Source organism: Cyprinus carpio, unplaced genomic scaffold (genome assembly GCF_018340385.1).
Source record: "Cyprinus carpio isolate SPL01 unplaced genomic scaffold, ASM1834038v1 S000006746, whole genome shotgun sequence".
Classification (NCBI taxonomy): Eukaryota; Metazoa; Chordata; class Actinopteri; order Cypriniformes; family Cyprinidae; genus Cyprinus; species Cyprinus carpio.
Window position 1 is genome coordinate 3,567,621 of NW_024879345.1, and position 27,760 is coordinate 3,595,380.

Below are 27,760 nucleotides of genomic sequence, written 5' to 3' on the forward strand. Positions count from 1 at the left end.
CATTGGCTTTGTTAATGTGCGGGGCCCTTTTCAGCAAAATTCCCTGTATCATCATATTTGGAGTCCATAGGCATTCAACAGTAAACACTATAGGCAGTGCCATGTAAGTCGAGCCTCGAAGGTTAGCAACAACAACAACAAAAAAATTAATAAAAAACACTGTTGTAACACAGCAGTACGCATTGAGACAAGAGGATTTTTTTTAATAGATGTCAATGGAAGAGGGACTTCAGTATGCTTGAGGGATGCTTTTGTGAGCAATGAGGAAAATGCTCAACACATAGATAAATTAACCCTTCACTTCCTTGACCTCGTGCACAAAAGGATGTTCCTCTAAAATGTGCTGTTTGCTTTGTCCAAAACTGTGAAGATAAATGACTGCCAAAAAAGCATGGTCGTGACACAGGTAACAGACTCTGAAATCAAGTGAGCCATCCTGGATGACAGTAGGGGGAAAAGGTGAAAAGATTTTATAGTCCAGTGTAGAGCAAATGCCACAGCAAACAGAGGGCTAACAAGCCTGGGCACGCAAAGGCATACAGTAGCAATTGACCAGTGTAGCTAATGGGAGGGCACTTTGCAGGAATGACAGATGCAGTGTTCCTCAACCCTGACTTGCCAAACAATGGAAATAACCACTAGATAGGCCTGAACGCCAGCCGGCACATAGCAACGCCCACACACAAAGACAAATAAAAGGATAACCTTATGGAGAAAGATTTTCCAGTATGAGCAGAGAGCATCAATCTGCCAAATGAATAGGAAAGTTCATGCCAAAACAGGGCGGCACGTTACTCGTGTTTCAATTGATTTCTTTGCAAATACAAACTATCAGAATCATCAAGATTTTTTGGAGAGCTGTGAATCTGGATGTAAAGTCTCTGGAATTTTGTGATCATGAAGTATTCACAATGGAAGACAAGTTAAACAAATATGAAAAAGGACTAAAAAATCTGTTCTGTGCTACTTGCAGTTGCGGTGAACGCTAGAGGTTCACTTTATGCATGCACTTCATTTTTTTTCCATAAATTTTTATTGCTAAATTTTTAACATATTCAGCAATACTATTTAAATAGCTAAATAAACAAAACAAAAACAACATGACAAACCATTACAAAATTTTCTTTTTTGAGATGATTTATGCCTTCAGTGTACTGTAATTTGATTTTTGGGGGGGTTGTTGTCACTAACTATGTGTTCATAAATGGAAAGAGAGAAAAATGTTAAATGTTAATACATTCTACGTACACTAACATGGGATGCGACTCTGTCGACAGCACTGTAAAACTGAGAAGCAAGGTCTTTCCTTGTTTTGAAAGTCGGGGTGTGCTGGGCCATTTTTACCAAGTAAAAATGCCAGTGCTCAAAATAATTTCCAGTTGAATTAAAAACTGCATGAGTCATAGAGCTGTGTGATATGTTTAAAACACCACTGAAATTTTGCTCTAATATCGTTTTCCCTGCATTGGCTCTATCCAGTTCTTTTGTGTTGTTCTAACCACCCTGTGCTCTGGAGGTTAGCAGAAGAGGTCTTGGACCTTCTCATATAGTAACTATTGAGGCTAAATGGACCATTGTGTTAAAGTCTACAGTTACAGCCAGCCCTCTGAAGGATGAGAGGCATAATATTGAACTTCCTGACAATCTAGATTTTATTCATCAGTTAAGAACATGACGATACAAGCCGCAGCATTCAATTCTAATTGTGAAGAGGCTCACATAATGCCCCAAGTACCACATGACCATTCACAGCTTGTTGACTGACTTACAGGCTCAGAAGTGAATGCACTGTATTATAATCAGATAGAAACTGGGTAGACCATATTATTTAAAAGCTACAGATATAGTAACGATTTATAACTGAAAAATTGTTATTATGGACAAAATCTGTAAAAAAAAAAAAAATAAAATAAAAATAATAGGTGATAGCATTGCATTATCCTATGCTAAGGTGTCTGCACAGAACACCCTTAGCAATCATGATAATGCAATGGGAATTGTGGCGTGATTCTTAATGTGCATTGTAGTGCTGTTGGTTGTTAGGTGGGTGTTTTACAGGCCCAGGTCAAAAATAGTCAACCCCAGTTTCTCAGGGTCAACTGTGTCAACACACAGGCAGGCAACAAAATGTTTTTTTTTTTTTTTTTTTTTTTTTTGTTATGCCATTGAAATGTATGCTGAATGGCTGTTTCCATCAAATCTGATGTGTATTTTCATCATTTCATATTGTCAGGTTATTAATACAGTTGTTGAACAAAAAGAACAACACTGTTTATGCTTAAAAAAAGGTTATTGAATGTGGTTTAGTGCGGGGGAAAGTATAGGGTGTAAAAAAAACAGAGAGTGTGTCAAAATGTGTCTTCCTAAGCAAAACAATCTGAAGTTAGTTAGTCAACTGTACTGTCAGAGGAAGTCCAGAGGAAAAACTTTTAAACTGTTGTACCTGAGGGTGACAGCATTAAACACTGAATATGCCACCTATTGAAAAGTGTTTAGATAGATAGCCTTGTTGAAAAGAAGTACACTTTATATACTTTTTTTTATGAATATGTATTAGGGAAATGGAATACTTAAGTGCAAACCTCAATGTAATGTCAAACATTAATGTATTTAAAGTCAAATGAAAATTTGATTTTATATTAATTCAGTATTATTACATATTAAAGTAGTTGTCTTATTTTGACTGATTAAGTACATCTGTACATATAATTTCATAATTACTATTTGTCTTTGAAATACAGGTTTTAAAATATAACAAGCAATTATGGTAAACTAAAACATACTATAATGTAATCTCCATTGAAACTTGTGTGTTATGTATTTAAATAATTTGTATTTAAAATGAATAATTTAGATAAATTTAAAATATAAATGTAATATTACTGTAAATGTAATATCACTACATTAAATTTACACATGTGAGTATGTAGTACATTTGAAAATAGCTTGCCTTCTCTTAAGCATGATAAACCATGATTAAAACATAATGATTTTAAAATGTTAATTTTAACGTAAATTGTTTAATTTGACACTAGACAAAGTGCACTATAGCAAAGTCTTAGCCTAAGCACACGTCTCAGCAAAGTCGGAGCCAGCCCAAGCAAACTGGACCTTTGCATTTTCTAGCGGGGCCTGGTTGCTCAGTGATCCTAGGTGGCCAGGCTGAGAAGCCCCCTGTAGTGCCCAACACTGCTATTCGGACACTGTCTGTTTCTATAGCCGCAGCTGCAGTGATGAGTGATTGTGATTTTCTATTTAGTGATTGTCTCTTTTAGAAGGCACTGGGCTATTCTGCAATGCATGTTGCACTTTCTCCCACTAATAACGAATATAAGGACCATCTTGTGTATCTAAAGTCTTTGACTATATAACACAGGAGATGAACCTTTGACTTCTCAGGTTACAGTGTCTGTCGACAGGTCGCCATCCATAGTTTAGTGTGACTTAGAATGTAATTAACATTTAACATTTTTCGATCCAGTTTTTCGCTAACTTTAGTGACAAACACATCCTATGATTAGTGACACAACAAACCCCCCGAAAAAAGCAAAATTACAGACCGTTACACTGACAGGCATAAACGCATCATCTCAAACTCAAGAAAACTTTTGGGGTATTGTTGCTTGATCAGGTTTCGTCTTTTGATTTCGTTTCTATTTATCTAATTAATAGTATTGTAGTAGAAATATGTTAAAAAATTAGCATATGTGCGCTTAATGGCTATACGTGATAGTGGTTGTTGTCATTTGTACGATTCTACTCGATTCACGCGGTCGTCGTCACGGCTCGCGGCCTGCGTGAGGCACAGAACTAGATTTTTGTAGGTCCGTTGTGGCGGGAGGGATTGTTTTTAACTTGTTTCTTCCATTGTTGATACTTCATGAATCAACAAAATTCCAGGCCCTTTACATCCATAACACTGACCTCACAGCTCTCAAAAATTCTTTGATGATTCTGATTAGTTTTGTAATTTTGCATAAAAGAACTAAGGTGCCACGAAGGCGCCTTGAACACGAGTAAACGTGCGCACGTTTTGGCAATGACCTGTATAAGGTCCCTATTCATATTGCAGATTGATGCTCTCTGCCTCATCTGGAAAATCTGTTCTCCACTAAGGTTATCCTTTTATTTGTCTTGTGTGTTGCGTTGCTATGTGACGGCTGCGGTTCAAGGCCTTAGTCATTTATTTCCAGTTGTTTTGGCGCAGTCATGGTTGAGGAAACACTGATCTGTCAATTCCCATGCTAAATGATCACTCCCATTTAGCTACACTTGCGTGCTTTTTTTCTTGTCGGGGTCTGAGTCAATTGCTTGTATGCATTGCGTGCCCAGGCTTGTTATCCTCTGTTTGCTGTGGGCATTTGAACTCTACACTGGAACTATAAATCTTTCACCTTTCTTCCCTATGGTCATCACAGATGGCTTCACTTGATTCAGAGTCTGTTACCATGTGTCAGACATGCTTCTTTGGCAGTCATTTATCTCACAGTTTTGGACACAGCAACAGCACATTTTAGAGGTAACTAGCACCATTTTTGTAGCCAGAGGTCACCCAAAGCGCCTCGGGGCAGTTGCCAGGAGGATGAATTATAATTACTATTCGGGTTGAGCATTTGATCCTCTATTGCCCATTCACAAAGCAGTCATCAGGCACTACCGCTTCAGTCAAGCCAGTCCCTCTTCAGATTTGTACATCAGTCTATAAAAACAAATCCGTCTTGTATCTCAATGGCCCTCAGTCTAATGCTTGTGTGGTCACCTGTGTGTTTAATTAATATTTTTTTGTTCGTTGTTGTTGCTAACCTTCGAGGCTGCGACTTACACGGGTGTGCGACTGTCCTAATAGTGTGTTACCTGTTTTAATAGGCTATTGGACTCCAAAATATGATGTTACCCATACAGGGAGGGACCCCACCCTTCCTGAAATATATAAATGCAGCTTGTGGCCTATATGAAACGCTGGTTTATCACTGAAAACCAGAAACCCCCCGTTCACGCAGCTCGCTCCTATATCAGGCTATATATGTGAAGATTAATCCCACTACGAGCAGCGTTTTTAGCATATCGAGTCTAGGCGGAGCGAAAGTATAACTGTCTATTATCAATTGCGCTTTTCTCCGGCGACGGCCCGAGACTTATAAAGGTAAAACTATGGGTGTTTGTTGCAGGTATAAGAAAAAGAATTGTGTTGAATCTTATGATTGATGAACCCGTCTTTTAAAATCACTAATAATGTTTACATTATGTGTAAATTATCATTTTTTAAATGTATTTTATTTAATATTCGCATATTTTTGTATTTTTTTTCTCTAAACTCTAGATGGACGCCTCTATCACTGCCATAATGCCAAGGAATACCAGGAGACTGCAAAGGATCACTAACGTTGCCCAATGACGAGCACCCTCATAGTCCAACCTGTGATTGTATGTGTAATAAGGACAAAGACTGGAGTCAAAATACCTGTCCATACGGACAAAAACTGGATGGTTTGCACATATGAGAACACTAGCCGTAGACATTTACTGGATGTTGCAATGCTGAGCGTGTCAATCTCGTCGATAAACACCAGCTGTCCATGCTTAATCTATGGATTTCACATCTATTACAGTGTCAACGAAGCCGTTACGACACAATATGCGGGCGGGAGCACACGTTGCTCTCGACACCCATGACTGATCCATGAAGGTACGTGTCAGGCGCGAGGCCCCCGGCGAGCTGCTATAAAAGGTCTTTCCTCTGGCCCTGTGAATATTGGTCATTCAGAGCAAGCTGCACCACTGCAGGGCGATAGAATTCATGCACAAAAAGAAAAAAAAAATTGCAGTGCTCAAGCTGAGCTCTCTTACCTGCCACCTGTTACAGCTGACAGTGTTGGTGGTGGATGAGAAACAGCATGGGGACAAGCAAGATGTAAGGTGAGATTACATTGGCGGAATGCTGGTATGGGTGGCTGGCGTGGGCCGTTCAACTGCTAGTGCCCATCGGGACTTTCATGTCTCCTGGTCTTACGTGATCTCACCTGCAGTCACTCACACAATGATAATACAACGGCTGGACCCAACTTTGTTTGAAGCCACTGGGAAAACCCTATATGAATCAATATGGTTGAAAAGACATAAGCGGTGTTGTACTTAGATTTTAGCTTTGATCTGAAATCTAGTGATACCTTGGATCATCGCTACCCCATCACTGTCAGTGTGCACTGCTCGTCGCGAGGTCGTGTTCTAGGCCTGCGGTGTGCGCTGCTGACAAACAATGATACCACCATATTTTTTCTGCGATTTTGTTTGATAACCATAATTAGGGCCCGAGAGCCACCGATGAGTGGTGAGGACCCGCTTGTATCTGCTTTGGGTTATTATTATTATTAGGGCCCGAGCACCGATGGTGTGAGGACCCTCTGGTATCTGCTTCGTTTAATAGGGGCTCCGGCCACCGATGGTGTGAGGGAACCCTCTTGTATCTGCTTTGGTTATTATTATTAGGCCCCCGGGAGTAGCACGATGGGTGTGAGGACCCTCTTGTATCTGCTTTTTTATTATTATTATTATTATTATTCTTCTTCGTCTCTTCTTCTTCTTCTTCTTCTTCTTCTCCAAAATGAATCGCATTTTTGAGGGCCTAAACATGCTCGAAAAAGTCCTGAACTTTTGCACACCGCGTCAGACCTGGTGACAAATTTACACTCTGATATAGGTTTCAGAAGAGGGTGTGGCAAAATTGCTCGACAGCGCCACCTATCGTAAAAAAATCAACAGCCCGAGAGCTGTGTTTCACGTACATGCACAGAAAATTGGCACACATATGTAAAAGCATCAGTACCTACAAAAAAGACTCTTGGAGCAATATCCGAAACCCAACAGGAAGTCGGTTATTTTTAATTTTATGGGCAAATTTTGCATCATTTTTGTCATTTGCATGCCTGTATTTTTTACCCGAACTCCTCCTAGAGATTTATTCAGATCAACACCAAATTTGGTATGCCTAATCTAAAGGGCCTTTTGCGATGTTAAATTGCGAAGATCTTGAGTTTTCGTTGAAGGGCGTGTCCGTGGCGGCCTGACGAATTTCGAAGATTCGCCATGAAAAATGGAAGTTGGCTATAACTCAGACATACAATGTCCCATCTGCCACAAACTTCAACATGTTTGATAAGACTCCTGACCTGAACAGATTGACACGCCCATATTCAGTTAGTAGGTAATTCAGCGCCACCTACTGGCACAGGAAGTTGACCAAATATGGTTACGCTGTAACAAACTACCCCAAGAAATTTAAATGACATAATTTTCCTTTTTTTTTCAGTCACTCTATTCTAAAGGCCTGGGCGATGTTAAATTGTGAAGATCTTGAGTTTTCGTTAAAGGGCTTTCCCCGTTCGTGTCCATGGCGCGGTCACCAAAGTTCGATGTCTCGCCATGGGAATAAAAAGTTATTGTAACTCAGGCCTAAATTTGTCCGATTCTTGGCCCAAACTTCACATGGTTCGATAAGTGTCCTGGCCTGAACACATCTGAAGGCCAATATTCCATTGGGTGTGGCAAAATGCCTCGATAGCGCCACCACCATATACATTTTCAACGGATGTGCGGCCTCGAGCTAAGTTTCACGCACATGTACAAAAATCGGTACACACATGTAACACACCAATACCTACAAAAAAGTCTCAGTTGGTACGGAAATTCGAATCCCAACAGGAAGTCGTTTTTTTGAATTTCTCTGCCAAAATTTGTGTCCGTCGATCTTTTGACCGCACTTTTCACGGGATTGTCACTTTAACACGAACTCCTCCTTTTTTCCCTAGAGATTTATTCAGATCAACACCAAACTTTGTCAGTGTAATCTAAAGGCCTTTGCGAGTTAAATGTTAAATTCGAAGATCTTGAGGTTTCGTTTAGAGGTGTACCACGTGTCTGTGGCGGCCTTACAGAAATTTCAATGTTTCGCCATGAGAAAGGATGTTGCTATAACTCAGACATACAATGTCCAATCTGCCCCAAACTTAACATGTTTGAGAAGACTCCTGACCTGAATATATTCTACATGCCAATATTCAGATATCGCTATAGCGCCACCTGCTGATGGCACAGGAAGTGACATGATTTACGCCGTAACAAACTACTCCTAGAAATTGTATGACATTTTATAAATTTTTTTTGGGTCAAAGTCTAATCTAAAAGGCCTTTGCGATGTTAAAATTGTGAACATCTAGAGGTTTCATTAAAGGGTGTGGCCATGGCGCCGGGACAAAGTTTGATGTCTCGCCATGGGAATAGAAGTATTGTAATCAGGCATAAGATGTCAGATCTTCGCCCAAACTTCACATGTTCGAAACGAGTCTTGGCCTGAACACATCTGACCAGGTCAATATTCCACTATAATCATAGCGCCACCTGCTTTTGGCAACAGGAAATGGCTTGTTTTCACAACTTAAACAGGCAATGTCCAATCCTGCCACCATACTTTCCAATATATTGGAAAGGACTGAAGAAATGTACATGCCAAAATCCAGTTATAATCATAGCGCCACCAGCTGGCAGCAGAAGATTGGCATATATAAATGACTTTGGACATATTTCTTTATATTTACCCACATTAAACGCAATTTCTTGGCCGTTCGCGTTTTACAAAAGCCACCCGGTGGTGGTGAGCCCGGTGCGAGGGGCCCCGTTCATCGCTGCTTGCAGCTTTAATTAAGGGCCCGAGCCCGATGGTGTGAGGGACCCTATTTGTATCTGCCTTTTTTTTTATTAGGGCTCCGAGCACCGATGGTGTGAGGACCCTATTGGAAATTGCTGCTTTCGGAGTCATTGAATGATTAACTCAGGTCCTGTTTACACTTATTTTTCTAAGGATTATTATTATTAATTATGATTTTTTATTTTTTTTTTTAAAGCCTTCGGGGGTTTTTGGAAGGCCTTAAACATACTCAAAAAACTATTCTTGAAAATTGGCACACACATTGGAACCTGCGGCCATCAGGAGCGGACGCCGCAGAGCTGGTACCCGGGCGTGGCACAGGGGCTTCTACGGCGCCCCCTGGACCACACAGTCCAGAAATCTTGAACCATAGCTACACATACTTGCATGTATTTATATGAAATCTCTGTACACTTCTATAGAATCTCATTGAGCCGAACAACTTTCGCGCTCTATGTCATAGGCTCCCCCCAACAGGAGTTGAGCCTATTCAGGGGCTGTTTTAAAAAAGCATGCTCTGGACCAATTTGAATATACTCCTCTGAGGTTTTCCACCCCACTCCTCTCCATGAAACTCGGTGAACATGATGTTCAAGACATTGGGGACGCTAAAAATTGCCGAGGGGATTTTTGATATCTCGAACGGTTTGTCCGTGGCGAGGCGTTGAAGTCCTTTTAGGGCGAAAAAAAATGAGAAACAGGAATGTCTAATAACATCCACATACACTCCCCTGATTTAGATCAAACTTTCATCGATTGTTCGATGTATTATGCCGATCGCATATTATGTGACTATTAAGCGTCAAAAGTTATAGCGCCACCAACTGGCAGCAGGAAGTGTGTCATTTTCAAAATGCTTTGAATTTCAGCATCTTATTTTCACTCGATTTGTTTCAAAATTCATCAGAATAATGAATCCATTACACGGCCGATGTAAATCTGTTGTGGGGATATTGATATCTAATATAGTGGTTTTTTTTGTCGTGGCAAGTGGTCAATCTTGAATATTCTATTCTGGTGATTTTGAGGCAGATAAATGCTCAGAAATTACATGAAACTCAAAACACATATCAGTATTAATGATAGCTAGACAATGGAAAAAGCACATGAAAAGGGCGTGGAGGAGGCACTCTATAGCGCCACCTTTTGTCAAAAAGCGGGGGTTAGTAGTTTTAGCTACAGACACCAAGACTCAGTACATATATTGTTCGATATCAAGCACGACAACTGATCCTAATTTACAAGTCATCAGCTACGACCAACAGGATGAGTCGGCTATTTTGGTTAAATGTGGATTTTTGGAAAAATATTGCTGTGAATTAATGCATACTACGATCAGAGGAAAATTACACTATACACACCAAAACTTTGTCTACATGATGACAAAACATTGAGGAACCTAAATTGCAAATGGATTTTGGATAGCTTGAACGGTTTTGGCCGTGGTGATATTTTTGAAATAACAGTAAAAATGGGAAACATTACTTGTCTTGTATTTTTAAACTTGCAGCTTTGCAAACACTTCAAAAAACATTTTTCATACAGAGTAGGAAGTCATTCTGAGGAAATATGCACTAGTTTTCACGACTTTTACAACACTGTATGATAACAGACAAATTAAAAAAAACTGTCAGACATCTGATCTCACTCTAAGACCCACTCTCTCTCTGTGGTGTAGAGAGGGAGAGGGAGGTAGAGGGGGCTGGCTGCTGACGAGATCGGGAGAGAGAGAGAGAGAGAGAGACAGGAGGAGAGTTAACATCTCTCAACAATCAGTATTGTAAATTGGTGTGTTGTTGTTGGTTGTTTTTTATCATTACAAGCTTAAGAAATCTCTTAGGCCTATCCTTTTCTGTCAGTTTTAGGGACAAAAAAAAACCCTGCTAGTAAACAATTGTTAGGGCACAGACAACATGATTTTAAATAATTAGGTTAAGAATTATGTAAATGCAACATAAAAAGATATAAAAACAACACGTAACTTAGCTGTTATGCAGGCAAAAATATGTTACAAATGCTTATAAATCAATAAAATCATTAAAAAATGCTTTTCGTTGAGTGCATAATAATTAGTCACATTGATATTCTTATATTAATTTTTTTTTCCAAGCACATTTTATCCAATTCCAAATCACATCAATCTTAATAAATACTATACATTTGAGTATTTAATCATTTATGAGTGATATATAATTTTTCCTGAAGAGACTGGGAAGTCTAAAAAACTCCGTATTAATATTCCAGATGTGCTGAATTATTAGGCATGTTTTTCTTGTCATGCATAGAGTCATTGAGTGCCATCATTGGCAGTGCCCAGCGAGGGGGGGGCGGCCGTCTTGTCCTCTCGTGTTGAAATAGATTTTGTTATAACATTATACAGGTTCACACGTACCCCCATAGAGACAGGCATGGGTCCCGACAACAAGCCCTCCGATTTAAACCCCCATAGAGACAATTGTAACGCCGAAGCACATTAAAATAATGCGCGAGCGCCACATCTATCCGTTGGCACACAGGATTATCTTTGTCTGTTGTCACAAAAAAAAAGACACCCTGCTAATATACAGCGTGCTCTTCGCTCGGTAGGAGAGCCCCGCGCACAACTAAAAAGGTCTCATCTGCTCAAACGGTGTCGTGTGAACTCACAACTCTCTCTATGCTCATGAGCTAGAAAGATTCATCTTTTCGAATGATTTCTAGGGCTCATGAGGGCTAGATTTGTGCAGTTCACAGACCGTTTTTGAGCAATGTGCTGCGTTTTCTTAATGCGCTCGCGGCTCTCCGACGAACAGCATGTATATTGAGCACGCGTGGTCTGTTTTTTTGTGACAAAAGAAACGTGGGAAACTGGTGCCAACGGATAGATAAGTGTTCGCGCTCGCGCATTATTTTAATGTGCTTTCGCGTTACAATAACTCGCTCTCGCTGTTGCTTCTGCACCGCATAACACATACTGTATACACCACTGCAGACTGGGGACGGAAGAGTACGGAGTGTGGAAAAAAAAACCTGTTGAACCTGTATAATGTATAACAAATCTATTTCAACACCCGAGGCACCGCTACAATGAACTCTATGACCAATGCATGACAAGAAAACATACCTAATAATTCAGCACTCCTGAATATAAGGAGTTTTCACTTTCCAGTCTTCAAGGACAATTATATATCACTCATAAATGATTAAAATACCACATGTATAGTATTTATTAAGGTTGATGTGATTTGGAATTGGTACAATGTGCTTGGAAAAAAATATAAGAATATCAATGTGACTAATTATTATGCACTCAACGAAAAAGCATTTTTAATGATTTTATTGGATTTATAAGCATTTGTTAAAATATTTTTGCCTGCAATTACAGCTAAGTCTACGGTTTTTGGTTTTTTGTTTTTATATCTTTTTATGTTGCAATAAACATAATTCTTAACCTAATTATTTAAAATCATGTTGTCTGTGCCCTACAAATTGTACTAGGTTTTTTTTTTTGGTCCCTAAAACTGACAGAAAAGGATAAGGCCTAAGAGATTTCTTAAGCTGTAATGATAAAAAACAACAACAACAACAACAACACACACATTACTGATGGTGTCTGATTGTTGAGAGATGTTAACTCTCTCCCTGTCTCTCTCTCTCTCTCTCTCTCCCTCTGTCAGCCAGCCCCCTTCCTACTCTCTAACATAGAGAAGATGGTCTTTGGTTTTGGTGTGATGTCTGATGTTTTTTTGTTTTTCTGTTATCCATACAGTGTTGTAAAGTCGTGGAAACTATGCATATTTCCTCAGAATGACTTCTACTCTGTATGGTATAAAATGGTTTTGAAGTGTTTGTAAGCTGCAATTTAAAAATACAAGACAAGTAATGTTTCCCTTTTTTTTACTGTTATTTTCAAAAATCACCACGGCAAAACCGTTCAAGCTATCCAAAATCCAGTTCGCAATTTAGGTTCCTCAATGTTTTGTCATCATGTAGACAAAGTTTGGTGTGTATAGTGTAATTTTCCTCTGAGTAGTATGCATTAATTTCACAGCAATATTTTTCCAAAAATCCACATTTAAACCAAAATAGCCGACTTCCTGTTGGTCGTAGCTGATGACTGTAAATTAGAAAGTTTGTCCGTCTTGATAAACAACAATATATGTACCGAGTTTGGGTGTCTGTAGCTAAAACTAACCCCCCGACTTTTGACAAAAGGTGGCGCTATAGAGTGCCTCCTCCACGCCCTTTCATGTGCTTTTTCCATTGTCTAGCTATCATTAATACTGATATGTTGTTTTTGAGTTTCATGTAATTCTGAGCATTTTATCTGCCTCAAAATCACCAGAATAGAATATTCAAGATTGACACGTTGCCACGGCAACACTATATTAGATATCAATATCCCCACAACAGATTTACATCGGCTGTGTATTGTCATTATTCTGATGAAGTTTGAAGCAAATCGAGTGAAAATAAGATGCTGAATTCAAAGCTTTTTGAAAATGACACACTTCCTGCTGCCAGTTGGTGGCGCTATAACTTTGACTCCTAATAGTCACATATATGTGATCGGCATAATACATCGAACAATCCGATGAAGTTTGATCTAAATCAGGCGATTGTATGTGGATGTTATTAGACATTTCCTGTTTCTCATTTTTTGCCCTAATTTCAACGCGCCTCGCCACGGACAAACCGTTCGAGATATCAAAAATCCCCTGGCAATTTTTCATCCCCAATGTTTTGACATCATGTTCACCGAGTTTCGTGGAGAATGGGTGGAAAACCTCAGAGGAGTATTTCAAATTCCAGAGCATGCTTTTTTTAAACAGCCCTGAATAGCTCACTTCCTGTTGGGCGGAGCCTATGACATAGAGCGCGAAAGTTGTTCGGCTCAATGAGATCTATAAGTGTACAGAGTTTCATGTAAATACATGCAAGTATGTGTGAGCTATGGTTCAAGATTTCTGACTGTGTTCCAGGGGGGGGCGCTGTAGAGCCCCCTGTGCCACGCTCACCCGGGTCCCAGCCTCTGCGGCGTCCTGATGGCCGCAGGTTCCAATGTGTGTGCCAATTTTCAAGAGTTTTTGAGTATGTTAAGGCATCCAAAACCCCCGGAGGTTCCAAAAAAAAATAAAAATAATGAATAATAATAATAAATCCTTAGAAAAACCGAATAACGGGGCCCTGCGCCCATTGGCTCGGGCCCTAATAAACGATGCGATTATATAGGGTATTGGGTCCTTAGGTGATCTGTGGTCGTGATATTATAATAAGCAGATACAATAGGGTCCTCACACCATCGGTGCTCGGGCCCTAATAATTAGATATGATAGGGTCGTCACACCATCGGTGCTCGGGGCACCCGGGCTCAACCACCACCGGGTGGCTTTTTGTAAAACAGCGAACGGCAAGAAAATATCAAAGTTTTTATGTTGGTAAATATAAGAGAAATATGTCAAAGTCATTTATATGTGCCAATCTTCCTTGCTATGCCAGCTGGTGGCGCTATAACTATAACTGGATTTTGGCATGGTACATTTCTTCAGTCCTTTCCAAATATTTGAAGTTTGGTGCAGATTGGACATTGCATGTTTAAGTTAGTGTAAAACAAGCCATTTCCTGTTGCCAGCAGGTGGCGCTATGATTATAGTGGAATATTGACCTTCAGATGTGTTCAGGCCAAGACTCTTTTCGAACATGTGAAGTTTGGGGAAGATCGGACATCTTATGCCTGAGTTACAATAACTTCTATTCCCATGGCGAGACATCAAACTTTGTCATGGCGCCATGGCCACACCCTTTAATGAAACCTCAAGATGTTCACAATTTAACATCGCAAAGGCCTTTAGATTAGATTGACCAAAAAAAATTATAAAATGTCATACAATTTCTAGGAGTAGTTTTTTACTGCGTAAATCATGTCACTTCCTGTTGCCATCAGGTGGCGCTATAGTGATATCTGAATATTTGCATGTAGATATATTCAGGTCAGGAGTCTTCTCAAACATGTGAAGTTTGGGGCAGATTGGACATTGTATGTCTGGAGTTATAGCAACTTCCTTTCTCATGGCGAAACATCGAAATTTGTAAGGCCGCCACAGACACGCCCTTAAACGAAACCTCAAGATCTTCGCAATTTAACATCGCAAAGGCCTTTAGATTACACTGACAAAGTTTGGTGTTGATCTGAATAAATCTCTAGGAGGAGTTCGTTAAAGTACAACCCCTGAAAATGTCAAAAACGACACAAATTTTGCAGAGAAAATTAAAAATAACTGACTTCCTGTTGGAATTCAAATTTCGTACCAAGAGACTTTTTTGTAGGTATTGGTGTGTTACATGTGTGTACCGATTTTTGTACATGTGCGTGAAACGTAGCTCGAGGCGCACTTCGTTGAAAATGTATAGGTGGCGCTATCGAGGCATTTTGCCACACCCAATGGAATATTGGCCTTCAGATGTGTTCAGGCCAGGACACTTATCGAACATGTGAAGTTTGGGCAAGATCGGACATTTTATGCCTGAGTTACAATAACTTTTATTCCCATGGCGAGACATCGAACTTTGTGACCGCGCCATGGACCCGCCCTTTAACGAAAAATCAAGATCTTCACAATTTAACATCGCCCAGGCCTTTAGAATAGAGTGACTGAAAAAAAAAAAAGTATTATGTCATCAAAATTTCTTGGGGTAGTTTGTTACAGCGTTAAATATGTCACTTCCTGTTGCCAGTAGGTGGCGCTATGGCTATAACTGAATATGGGCATGTCAATCTGTTCAGGTCAGGAGTCTTATCAAACATGTGAAGTTTGTGGCAGATTGGACATTGTATGTCTGAGTTATAGCAACTTCATTTTTCATGGCGAATCATCGAAATTCGTCAGGCCGCCACGGACACGCCCTTCAACGAAAACTCAAGATCTTCGCAATTTAACATCGCAAAGGCCTTTAGATTAGGCATACCAAATTTGGTGTTGATCTGAATAAATTTCTAGGAGGAGTTCGTTAAAATACAAGGCATGCAAATGACAAAAATGATGCAAAATTTGCCCATAAAATTAAAAATAACCGACTTCCTGTGGGGTTTCGGATATTGCTCCAAGAGTCTTTTTTTGTAGGTACTGATGCCTTACATATGTGTGCCAATTTTCGTGCATGTACGTGAAACACAGCTCGAGGGCTGTTGATTTTTTTTTACGATAGGTGGCGCTGTCGAGCCATTTTGCCACACCCTCTTCTGAAACCTATATCAGATGTAAAATTTTCACCAGGTCTGACGCGTGTGCAAAGTTTCAGGACTTTTCGAGCATGTTTAGGCCCTCAAAAATGCGATTCATTTTGGAGAAGAAGAATTAAGAAGAAGAAGAAGAGGAATAATAGTATTATTATTATTATTATAATAATAAGATAAGAGGGTGTAATAGGGTCATCGGTGCTTGGGTGCTAGTGATAATAAACAAAGCAGATACAAGAGGGTCCTCACACCATCGGTGCTCGGGCCCTAATAAACAAAGCAGATACAAGAGGGTCCTCACACCATCGGTGCTCGGGCCCTAATAATAATAATAAACAAAGCAGATACAAGAGGGTCCTCACACCATCGGTGCTCGGGCCCTAATTATGGTTATCAAACAAAATCGCAGAAAATATTGAGGTATCATTTTTTGTCAGTATCGCACACCCCTAAAGAGTAGTTGAACAAAAGTTGAATATTTGGTTATATCCTTGGATATCACTAATTCAGATCAAAGTAAAGTCTAAGTAAAACACCTCTTATGTCTTTTCACCATATTGATCATATAGGTTTCCCAGTGGCTTCACAAAGTTGTTCATTTATAACATTGTGTGAGTGACTGCAGGTGAGATAGGAGCCCAGGAGACAGATAAATAACTACCATGAAAGAGATACCAGCATTCAGCCCATTTAATCTCCCTGACATCTTGCTGTCCCCATGCTGTTCTCATCTACCACAACACTTCAGCTGTACAGGTGGCAGGTAAGAGCTCAGCTTAGCACTGAATTTTTCATGAATTTTATCCCTGCAGTGGTGAGCTTGCTCTGAATACCAATTCCAAGCCCCTGACACTACCTTTTAGATGTCACAATCAGCATTTCAGGTCTTGAAGTCATAGATGTGAAATCCATAGATTAAGCATTGACAGCTGTTGTTTATCATGCAATATGTCAGCATAATACGGCCATAATTACATGCAAATTAATTGACAGATGCAGCATTGCAACATCCATAATGTCTACGTCAGTGTTCTCATATGTGAAAACATCAGTTTTTGTCGTATCAGTTTTTGCAGTCTTTGCATTACATACAACTGGAGGTCTTGCAACGTTAGTGTATTTGAGTTATAATGGCCAGTGATAGAGGGCCATCTAGAGTTTAGAGAAAAAAATACAAAAATATGCTAATATTAAATAAAATACATTTAAAAAATGATAATTTACATAATGTAACATTATTAGTGATTTTTAAAGACTGGTCATAAATCATAAGATTCAACACAATTATTTTATTCTACCAACAACCATAGTTTTACCTTTTACTTTTCTGTCAATGATAACAGAATATCTTTATAATATAAAAATGTCTTGATAATATTTACACATATAAATAATAGGCCCTATTTTTGTTTTCACTGTATAAACCAGGTTTTTATACAGCTGCCTTTTATATTTCAGAAGGGTGGTCCCTCATAATGGTATCATCATATTTTGGAGTCCATAGCATCAACAGTAAAACACTATAGGCAGTGCCCATGTAAGTCGAGCCTCGAAGGTTAGCAACAACAACAACAAAAAAATTAATAAAAACACAGTGTAACACAGCAGTAGACTGGCATTGAGACAAGAGGATTTTTTTTTAATAGATGTCAATGGAAGAGGGACTTCAGTATGCTGAGACTGCTTTTGTGAGCAATGAGGAAAATGCTCAACACATAGATATAATTACCCCTTCACTCCTTTGACCTCTGCTACAAAAGGTCTGTTCCTCTAAAATGTGCTGTTGCTTTGTCCAAAACTGTGAGATAAATGACTGCCAAAGAAGCATGTCTGACACAGGTAACAGACTCTGAAATCAAGTGAAGCCATCTGGATGACAGTAGGGGAAAAGGTGAAAGATTTATAGTCCAGTGTAGAGTCAAATGCCACAGCAAACAGAGGCTAACAAGCCTGGGCACGCAAAGCATACATAGCAATTGACCAGTGTAGCTAATGGGAGTGATCATTTAGCATGGGAATGACAGATCAGTGTTTCCTCAACCATGACTGCCAAAACAACTGGAAATAAATGATAAGGCCTGAACGCCAGCCGTCACATAGCAACGCAACACACAAGACAAATAAAAGGATAACCTTAGTGGAGAAAGATTTTCCAGATGAGCAGAGAGCATCAATCTGCAAATGAATAGGACAGTTCATGCCAAAACAGTGCGGCACGTTACTCGTGTTCAAGTGATTTCTTTGCAAATACAACATAATCAGAATCATTCAAGATTTTTTGAGAGCTTGTGAATTCTGGATGTAAAGTCTCTGGAATTTTGTGATCATGAAGTATCACAATGGAAGACAAGTTAAAACAATATGAAAAGGACCTAAAAAATCTAGTTCTGTGCTACTTGCAGGTGAACACTAGAGGATTCACTTTATGCATGCACTTCATTTTTCCATTAAATTTTATTGCTAATTTTTTAACATATTTCACTCAATACTATTAATAGATAAATAAACAAACAAACAAACATGACAACCATACAAAATTTTCTTTTTTGAGATGACTTATGCCTTCAGTGTACTGTAATTTGCTTTTTTGGGGGGGTTTGTTGTCACTAACTATGTGTTCATAAATTGGAAAGAGAAAAATGTTAAATGTTAATACATTCTAAGTCACACTAACTATGGATGCGACTCTGTCGACAGACACTGTAAACCTGAGAAGCAAAGGTTCATCTTACCTTGTTTTGAAAGTCGGGTGTGCTGGGCAGCATTTTTACCAAGTAAAAATGCCAAGTGCTCAAATAATTTCCAGTTTAATTAAAAACTGCATGAGATCATAGAGCTGTGTGATATGTTAAACACCTGAAATTTTGCTCTAAAATCGTTTTTCCCTTCATTGGCTCTCTATCCAGTTCTTTGGTGTTGTCTAACCACCTGTGCTCTGGCTGGTTAGCAGAAGAGGTCTTGGACCTTCTCATATATCAACTATGAGGCTAAATGGACCATTGTTGTTAAGTCTACAGTTACAGGCCAGCCCTCTGAAGGATGAGAGGCAATATCTTGACACTTCCTTACAATCTAAGATTTTATTCATCAGTAAGACAATGACGATACAAGTCAGCTATTCATTCTAATTGTGAAGAGGCATCTACATAATGCCCCAGTAACACATGACCATTCACAGCTTGTTGAACTGACTTACAGGCTCATGAATGTGAATGCACTGTATTATAATCAGATAGAAACTGGGTTAGAACCATATTATTTAAAAGCTACAAGATATAGTTAAGATTTATAACTGAGAATTGTAATTATGTGACAAAATCTGTAAAAAAAAAAAATTAAAAAAAAATAATAGGTGATAGCATTGCATTATCATATGCTAAGGTGTCTGCACAGAACACCTTAGCACATGATAATGCAATGGGTATTGTGGGTGATTGCTTATTGCATTGCTAGTGCTGTTGGTTGTTAGGTGATTGTTTACAGGCCCAGGTCAAAAATAGTCAACCCTCAAGTTTCTATGGTCACTGTGTTCACACAGGCAGGCAACAAAATGTTTTTTTTTTTTTTTTTTTTTTTTTTTTTTTTATAGCCAATTGAAATGTATGCTGAATGGCTGTTTCCATCAAATCTGATGTGTTATTTTCATCATTCATTATATGTCAGGTTATTAATACAGTTGTTGAAACAAAAAGAACAACACCGTTTATGCTTGAAAACAGGTATTGAATTTGTTTATTGACGGGCAAGTATAGGGTGTAAAAAAACAGAGAGTGTGTCAAATGTGTCTCTAAGCAAACAATCTGAAGTTAGTTAGTCAACTGTACTTGTCCAGAGGAAGTCCAGAGGAAAACTTTTAACTGTTGTACCTGAGGTGACAGCATTAAACACTGAATATGCCACCCTTTGAAAAGTGTTTAGAATTAGATAGCCTTGTTGAAAAGAAGTACACTTTATATACTTTTTTTTATGAATATGTATTAGGGAAATGGAATACTTAAGTGCAAACTAAATGTAATGTCAAACATTTAATGTTATTTAAAATCAAATGAAAATTTGTATATTTATATTAAATTCAGTATTATAAATATTAAATTCAGTTGTCTTATTTTGACTGACTTAAGTACATCTGTACATATAATTTTATAATTACTATTGTCTTTGAAATACGGTTAAAATATAACAAGCAATTATGGTAAACTAAAACATACTATAATGTAATCTCCATTGAAACTTGTGTGTTATGTATTTAAATATATTTGTATTTACACGTGTAATAATTTAGTACATTTAAAATATAAATGTAATATTACTTTAAATGTAATATCACTACATTTAAAATTTTACACATGCTTTAGTATGTTAGTCAACACTTTAAAATAAGCTTGCTTCTACTTAAGCATGATAAAATGATTAAAACATAATGATTTAAAATGTAATTTAAAGTAAATTGTTTAATTTGACACTATTACAAAGTGCACTATAGCAAAGTCTTAGCCAGCCCAAGCAAACTGGACCTTTGCATTTTCTAGAGGGGCCTGGTGTGCTCAGTGACCTAGGTGGCCAGGCTGGAGCCCCCTGTAGTGCCAACACTGCATCTCGGGACACTGTCTGTTTCTATAGCTGCAGCTGCAGTGATGTGATTTTCTATTTAGTGATTGTCTCTTTTAGAAGGCAGGGCTATTCTGCCATATTGCATGTTGCACTTTCTCCCATTAATAACGAATATAAGTGCACCATCTTTGTGTATCTAAAGTCTTTGACTATATTCATGAATGTGTACTATCATTAAGTGGCCATTTTCATTAATATTATGTTATCTGCAGTTATAATTATTTTAATGCAGTTTTAAGATTTGAAGAACAATGCAAGTGCATCAATCATCTATCACCAGTCTGATGGTGAACCTGTACAAGCTGGCAATCAATGTGGATGTTCTAGCAAAACCATTCTAACCAAAAAAAAAAAAAAAAAAAAAAAAATCAGATCTGGCTATTGTGTATAGTTTGCTGAAAACAGGATGACCCTGCACATTAACAAAGCCAATGATATTCTCGTTGCTAGATATGACTTGGTTCTTTACGTTAGACTACGTTTTCTGAAGGCACAGAAAACTAATGGTACACATCTCTTCAACAAGCTACATTTTCTAAAGCATCATTCATATTCATAATATAAATGGTGTGGGGTGACTAATGTGGCTAAATGCAATACTTTATATTTTGTACAAATCCCTAAGCACATGTATGTGTAACAGTAATGATGCATGATGTACCAGACATAACTATTATAATAAACGTCAGATCTATGTTCTTTTTTACAATCATTAAATGTTGATTATATGTTGCATGCGCAGTAACACAAAACATCACTAGGGACAGGAAGAAAGCCCTTGTATCTGTCTCAACAAGCATTCAAAAGATTTCTGAGAACAGTAAGTCTGTTATTTTTCATTGCTCTCTGAATCCAATGCCTGCCTTTCTACATACAATGACCAATTAAGAGCCACTGAACTCATACTGTACTCTCTGTTCATGATCACTGAGTACTGTGTGCCCACATGGGGAGCTTGAGTGTTTGATACCAGGAAAATTATTTTGAAGGTTTGCATTTACAAGCAGTAAGGTCATCAATATTTCACTGCGGCTATGACTGAATTATTATTTTTTTTTTAACAGGATCTTCTTATTACGACAGGCTTGTGTAACAAGATCCTCCCACTGAATTATGCAGAGGATCTGCAAACTGGCTCTCCAAGTGGAGAACATATATATGAACCCCGTCACGCACACTTTTACTTGCATACACAGGCAGAGTTCAGTCCATTTGTTATCCACAAGTGCTGAGTCAGGCTCTAGGTCTCATAAACAGCCACTCTTAGATCTTCTCTAAAGAAAAAAGAAAAGAAAAAAAAAACTACAAAAAAAACCTTTGTGTAAAATCCAATAATGCTTTTCATCAGCACAAACAAGAACTCAGGTACAAAACATTTACATCAAATCGATCTTTTTTAAGATACCTCTAAGTGCACAACTATAAGAAATCAAAGGTGATTTGTCATTTAATAAGGAGAACTCGCTCTGCATACAAATCTTCCATACCAGCAATCCCATTCTGCATTTGAGCCGATGCTTTGGCATTCATTTATTGGGATATTTATGGGTTTGCAGATCTAAATCCTGAATATGTAAAAATATGCAAAGACTTCACCATTGGATGCCAGAAGACATTATTTTCAGGCCACCATGGGATGATATATAATTGTCTCTCCTCCTAGACAGTAATGAGATCTCAGCAATGTTGCAATTAGAGAATTCAATATGAATGCTACAAATTATGGCCAGACTGACACATATGGACATCCCCTTTGAATTAACAGGTTTGGCTCTTCCAACCTGCTTTCAAAGCCTGGATGTCCATCCTTAAACCTAGTCATCAGTGGTGTGTAAGCAGATAATATGAAACTACACAAATGAAATACAAATTCCCAATTAATCTGCCAAAACATAAAACATTTGTGAACTGCCATGAGAGTGTGATACTGTAGCTCTTCTAGTAATCATCATACAGTGACATTCCTGATAATTTAGCTTCTAGATTTGTTGCAGTAGAAAGTTTCCACATATTATTCATAAACTGTGAATATGAATTCTTCCAAAGCCAGATTATATGAGCTTTATGCTGTCCACATCAATTTTACTGTTCTGTAATGTGTAAATAGTCTCATTTGTGTATTTATCCCCCTGCATTTTCAGGTGAAATTTTTGAAATAAACACTGATACTTGAATGAGAATTCCACCTCCTCAACAACAACACATTACACACACACATGCACACGCACACACACATACACATTTACTTAGCTTATCTAAATGGGGACATTACATAGACTTGTATTATTTTAATAAACCCACCCCTAACCCTAACCCTACACCTCACAGAAAACTTTCTACATTTTTACAATTTCAAAAAAACTTTGTTTACTTTATTTTTATACCAGTTTTATGAATGAGGACGTCCCCAAATGGAGGTTTTTGGCAATTTTGTCAGGTTTTGCTTACTTTTGGGTACAAATTTGTCCCCAAAATATGGTTAATTAGGTACACACACACACACACACACACACACACAAAGCCTGTATTGCATATCATGGTGTACAATTGTACAGCTTAATTTCTGCTGAATGACAATGTGTAGGCCTACAGTATATTGTACAATGTAGTCTATTTTGTGAATATCATATTGCATGTACATTACACACAGTACTTGCATGTTTACACATTCACAGCCTGTATTATTGTCTTAAGCAGTGGGCTACTTACATTTTCCACCAGCACAGTAACAATAGCAAGTAAAGATTCTATTCTGGTCGATTCAAAATTTTGCTACAGAGTTTTGCCGCCATCTAGTGTTTTGAATAACATTTGGAGAAAAATTATTGGAATCTGAAAGATACTTCCAAATGCTGTAGCAAGGCTTTGAAAGTCCCAGAAATAGACTATAGGGTGCGTTCACACTTGTTTGGTTTGATTAAAACAAACCCTGGTGCGATTGCTCTGTTAGTGTGGTTCATTTGAGCATGTGTGAACGTTGCCATCCGAACCCTTGTGCGCACCAAACAAGCGGACCGAGACCGCTGAAAAGATGGGTCTGGGTCTGCTTCCAAACAAACTCTGGTGCAATTCGAATGATATATGAATGCAACATGGACCAAATACTTCTAAACGAACCAAAAACAGGAAGTAATGACAAGATGCGATGCTATGCGACATGATTTGATGACGCGGTGTAACCAAAATAAAATGAGCAAAGGGCAAACATGGAGCAATGATGAGGTAAAGTGTCTTTTATGAGCTCCTTGTGAGTTTGCAGGTGGTGAAAAAAAATTATATGTACACGCAACAATGAGCGCTTAGTCCAGCAGATGGAATTAGGTGTGTTCGACTTAAAGCGGCGCTGAGCAGATCAATCGGTTAATGGGTGCTTTGATATCATTGCTTTAAGTCTAACGCACCTTTTGTTTTGTGTTTTTGGTGTGTTTGTTTACAATATATACATCATTCAAGCCGACAAATCAGGTTGTGAATGTGTCACTATGCCTTTAGGTTCGGTGTCTTTAGGTTTGCTGTCAAAAATGCCAATGTGAACGCTAAGCGGACCAGGACCAAATGTATCATTTTCCTTCTTGGTCTGGACCAAATTAACCAAACAAACCGAACTACAAATGTGAACACACCCTTAAAAGCTCTAACATGTGTCAGGGGAGTTTCCTCCAAGGAGGCAAGGGAGGCAGTGTCTCCTCATAATATTGGATGAGAAAAAAAAATTGTAGTAGAAAAATAAAACAATGTGAATATTACAAAAATATAAAATTAAAAAGTGTAATAACTTGTTTTTCAAAAGAAACATTGTGCAAAAGCGACATAAGCAGGTAATGTTACAACGGGAGTCAGTGTCTCTCTCGCCTCCCCTGAGCCCAGTGAGTTTTAACCATAGACTGTACAGGTTTTAACAGACCACCTAAAGCGTGCAGTGAGTTTGGTGGGGGGTAAATGAGAATGAATGGGTGGGGGGTGAAGTCACGTGAGAGGATGCAGTGTCTCCATCGTTATATGATTGGATATGACTAGTTATATTCGGCTGTAATTGGTTGAACAATGTAATGGCGTTAATGGGAAGACTTTTAAGTAAAATAATTTACAGTAAACAAAAAACTTGCATAGGATATTTAGATATAACAAATTTGTTACGTCAGAAAAAAGACTTAAAATGGCATGAAAACATGATCTGTGGGAGTTTTTGGTGAGTAATCAGCTTGCTGAAATTTAAAGTAAATCTCCATCTGTGGCCAATATTTACAGAGCTTTGATGCCTGATGATCAGAAAAAATCAAACAGTTAAAAGTTAACTATTAAAAAGAATAGCGGAACATAACTTCACAAATAAAATATATTGTATTAATTTTCACTGCCTTGAGTTATTATTTTGGAAAAAAAAAATAATAAAATGCTTAAAAACACTAAATTGATTTATACAAGATTTATAGTCTACATGGTTTTAATAAACAAAATATTGATTACATTGTCAATGTAAAAATATGTGGAAAAAATGTGACTGGGACATGAATTTACATTTGATTTAAAAAAACAATAAATAAATAAATAAATAAATAAAAATTTGAGGACTTTGCCTCCTCATTTCAGAAAGCCAAGGTTGTTTTAAATACTTTCACAAACATTTCAAAATAATAGTCTGGCCTGCTCAAAGTTTAAAGAAAGAAAGATAATTAAAAACAATAAAAAGTTGAACACAAAAAGAAAGAAAGAAAGAAAGAAAGAAAGAAAGAAAGAAAGACATAATTGTTCCTCAGCATGTTTTAAATTATTATTATTATTATTATTATTATTATTATTATTACTGAGAGGATTACACAAACACACACATAAAATAATAACCCGCGTGTATATGTGAAAGGTTAAATGGCAAATATGACGTGTTAACTGAAATCAAGCAGACCTGCATCTCCTTAATGTTGTCCACTGGGGCAGAGGACTGGTGAGACCCTCTGGATCTGATGTTTGACTTCACTGACCGGTAACTCAAAGCCATCTTTCCACTGACCTTTTAAGAAGTTTATAGGTTTGTAAATCGCATTTTAAAGCTAAACGATGATTTTCCACGCTGTATTATCGGCGTCCATAAGGATTTTAGTGCTGCCTATGCTGTGAACGCGCCTCCCAGACAACACTTTACTTTCTCCTCTATAAATTGTTGTTGGCAGTTGCCATGGAGATGTCGACGTCAGGGGTAACGTTTTAGGGGTAAAATGAAATACCCCGGTCCAGTAAGACCAGAGAACGAATGTCTCACTTCCATTTCATTGATCCCCCAAAACGAACCCATAAAGTATATTGCTGCTATTTAAACGACTATACACTGTATTAACTGTTGTTAACAATGTTATGTTCAGGAATGTGGGGGGCGAATTATATTACTCAAACGCAGGTCATCAGATTTAGATTTTAAATAAGTCCTGGTTTAGAAATGTACCATTAACTACTGATAGTTTAGTAGTTGCTGTGATTGTGAAGGGTCTGTCCTGAGTTCGTGTTCTACCCCAGTTTTTAATAACCCGTATAGAGGGCGCTATTGTAATTTCACTGTACGACTGTAATTCCTGAGCTCTTTCACTAGAGGGCCCAATTGTATCAGTTCTCACATAATTCATGCACAGTACATTGTAACATCAGGTTGAACAGATGGGTGAAAATCTATAACAATAATAATAAAAAAATAATAATAAAAATCTGGTAATCGTGTGGTATTATTAAACGTAGTGAATAGGCCTATATCAGAAATATAGCAGCGAATGTGTAGCCATAATTTATAAATGTATTTATGCTCTCTCAGAATTGAACTAATAAGAAAATTTGATGTGATTCAATCAATTGCGGTGAAGCAAATGAAGCAAATTTGTAATAAAATATATTACAGATCAGTGGTTGTAACCCATTTTGTTATGATATGACAAGAAATACAGAGAGGGCTCCAACCTCCATGAGACCCTCACGACTGCCAATTAAGCTCACGATTTTTTTTTTTTTTTTTTTTTGAAAATTACTTATTACTTACTTTAAAAAAAAGTTGGCGTTTTGTAAAATTGGACTACAGCTTCTGATACAGTTTAGGTGACCTGTGGGGGTGTGTGGGGTAGAAGGGGATTCCTGGAGACCCCCTTCTTGAAGAAGACCTCCCCTCTCCCTCCCTTCATCCTTCTCCTCCTCTCTACCAGCTGAAACTCAGGAGCGCCGCCGATCGGTACCGACACCTCTCCAGCGAGCTAAAGCCAAGATGGAGGGTCCGTGCTCAGTGAGTACAGGAACGAGTCCCCGCAAGCCACTCTTTGCTTTCAAATGAAGAGGATTTATTCCCGACCAGTCACTTGATTTTGGAAAATCGACACTGATCCGTTTGTTTGGGGAGTTTCGTAGAGGGAGAATCATTGATTCGAGGATGAGTTCAGGGGAGGGAGAGGACACATCTAAGGAGGCGGCGGACATAGCGGCGTTTTTTAAATCCGGTAAGTGGAGAAGAAGAGAGGGGCGCACGGTTCGTTGTTTTCGTGGTGATGAACCCGCTGATCAAGATCCCGGTTCACGTCAATGATGCGTGCCCGAACTGATCGGACCATAGGTCCGCATATCTTTTTTCCCCTCTCTGAGATGCTGATGATGGTTACTGTGAATCTGCAGACGTGATTTTATGACTAGATTGAGTTGGCAGGTTAAGATGTAACGTATAAGTCAATCAATTTGAATGCTTTTATATGAAATCATTTATTTGGAATATGACTTTGCATTTCAATGTGCGCGAGTATAGTCATGAAACAAGCCAGTACACAGTTCAGCAGCCTTTTTTTTTTCTTAAAACATGATGTCATACGTCATTGTTTATAAGCGTGATGCTTGAGTTCACAGTGAGGTGACGTCATAAAGCTTGTCTCAGGCAGCTATGGATTTTTAACCGTGCTTCCATATATCAGAGGTGTCATGCATATTAATGATGTCATACATCACCAGCCTACTGCATTCATTCACGTTTATACACTATTAGGCCTAGCCTACATTTCACTAGCGGCATGTTTCACCATCATGGGGTGAATTTTGAGCTCATTCTGCTTCTTTATGCACCACTTTGGCAATCTACTGGTTGAGTTGTTGCAGTCAGCTGTTGCTGTGATTTGTGTCAGCTGTCTCTGCAGTACCAGGTGCATCCAAGAATGGACTTTGTAATGGGCCACGGACGCCCTGAGTGACAGCAGGGGTGTCACAGTATCACAATCTCG

At 38.4% G+C, this 27,760-nt stretch overlaps 2 protein-coding genes across 5 annotated transcripts in view; one reads left to right on the plus strand and one right to left on the minus strand.

Moving 5' to 3' along the window:
• LOC109048827 (dynein axonemal heavy chain 5-like) overlaps window positions 1-25,696 on the minus strand; it is a 154,258-nt gene extending 128,562 nt beyond the window's left edge. Inside the window, 1 exon segment of the mRNA XM_042755715.1 lies at window positions 25,432-25,696. Within this exon segment, the coding sequence (XP_042611649.1) occupies window positions 25,432-25,524 (93 nt within the window). The 5' untranslated portion in view covers window positions 25,525-25,696.
• Window positions 25,697-26,691: 995 nt separating this feature from the next.
• Window positions 26,692-27,760, plus strand: part of LOC109068738 (triple functional domain protein-like) — a 135,944-nt gene continuing 134,875 nt past the window's right edge. For 2 of the 4 annotated variants that reach the window (XM_042755756.1, XM_042755757.1), the window contains exon 1: window positions 26,692-26,995. In XM_042755756.1, coding sequence (XP_042611690.1) covers window positions 26,929-26,995 — 67 coding nt within the window. In that variant the 5' untranslated portion in view covers window positions 26,692-26,928. The remainder of the gene's footprint in view (window positions 26,996-27,760) is intronic. The other 2 variants (XM_042755752.1, XM_042755753.1) reach the window with 1 other exon arrangement.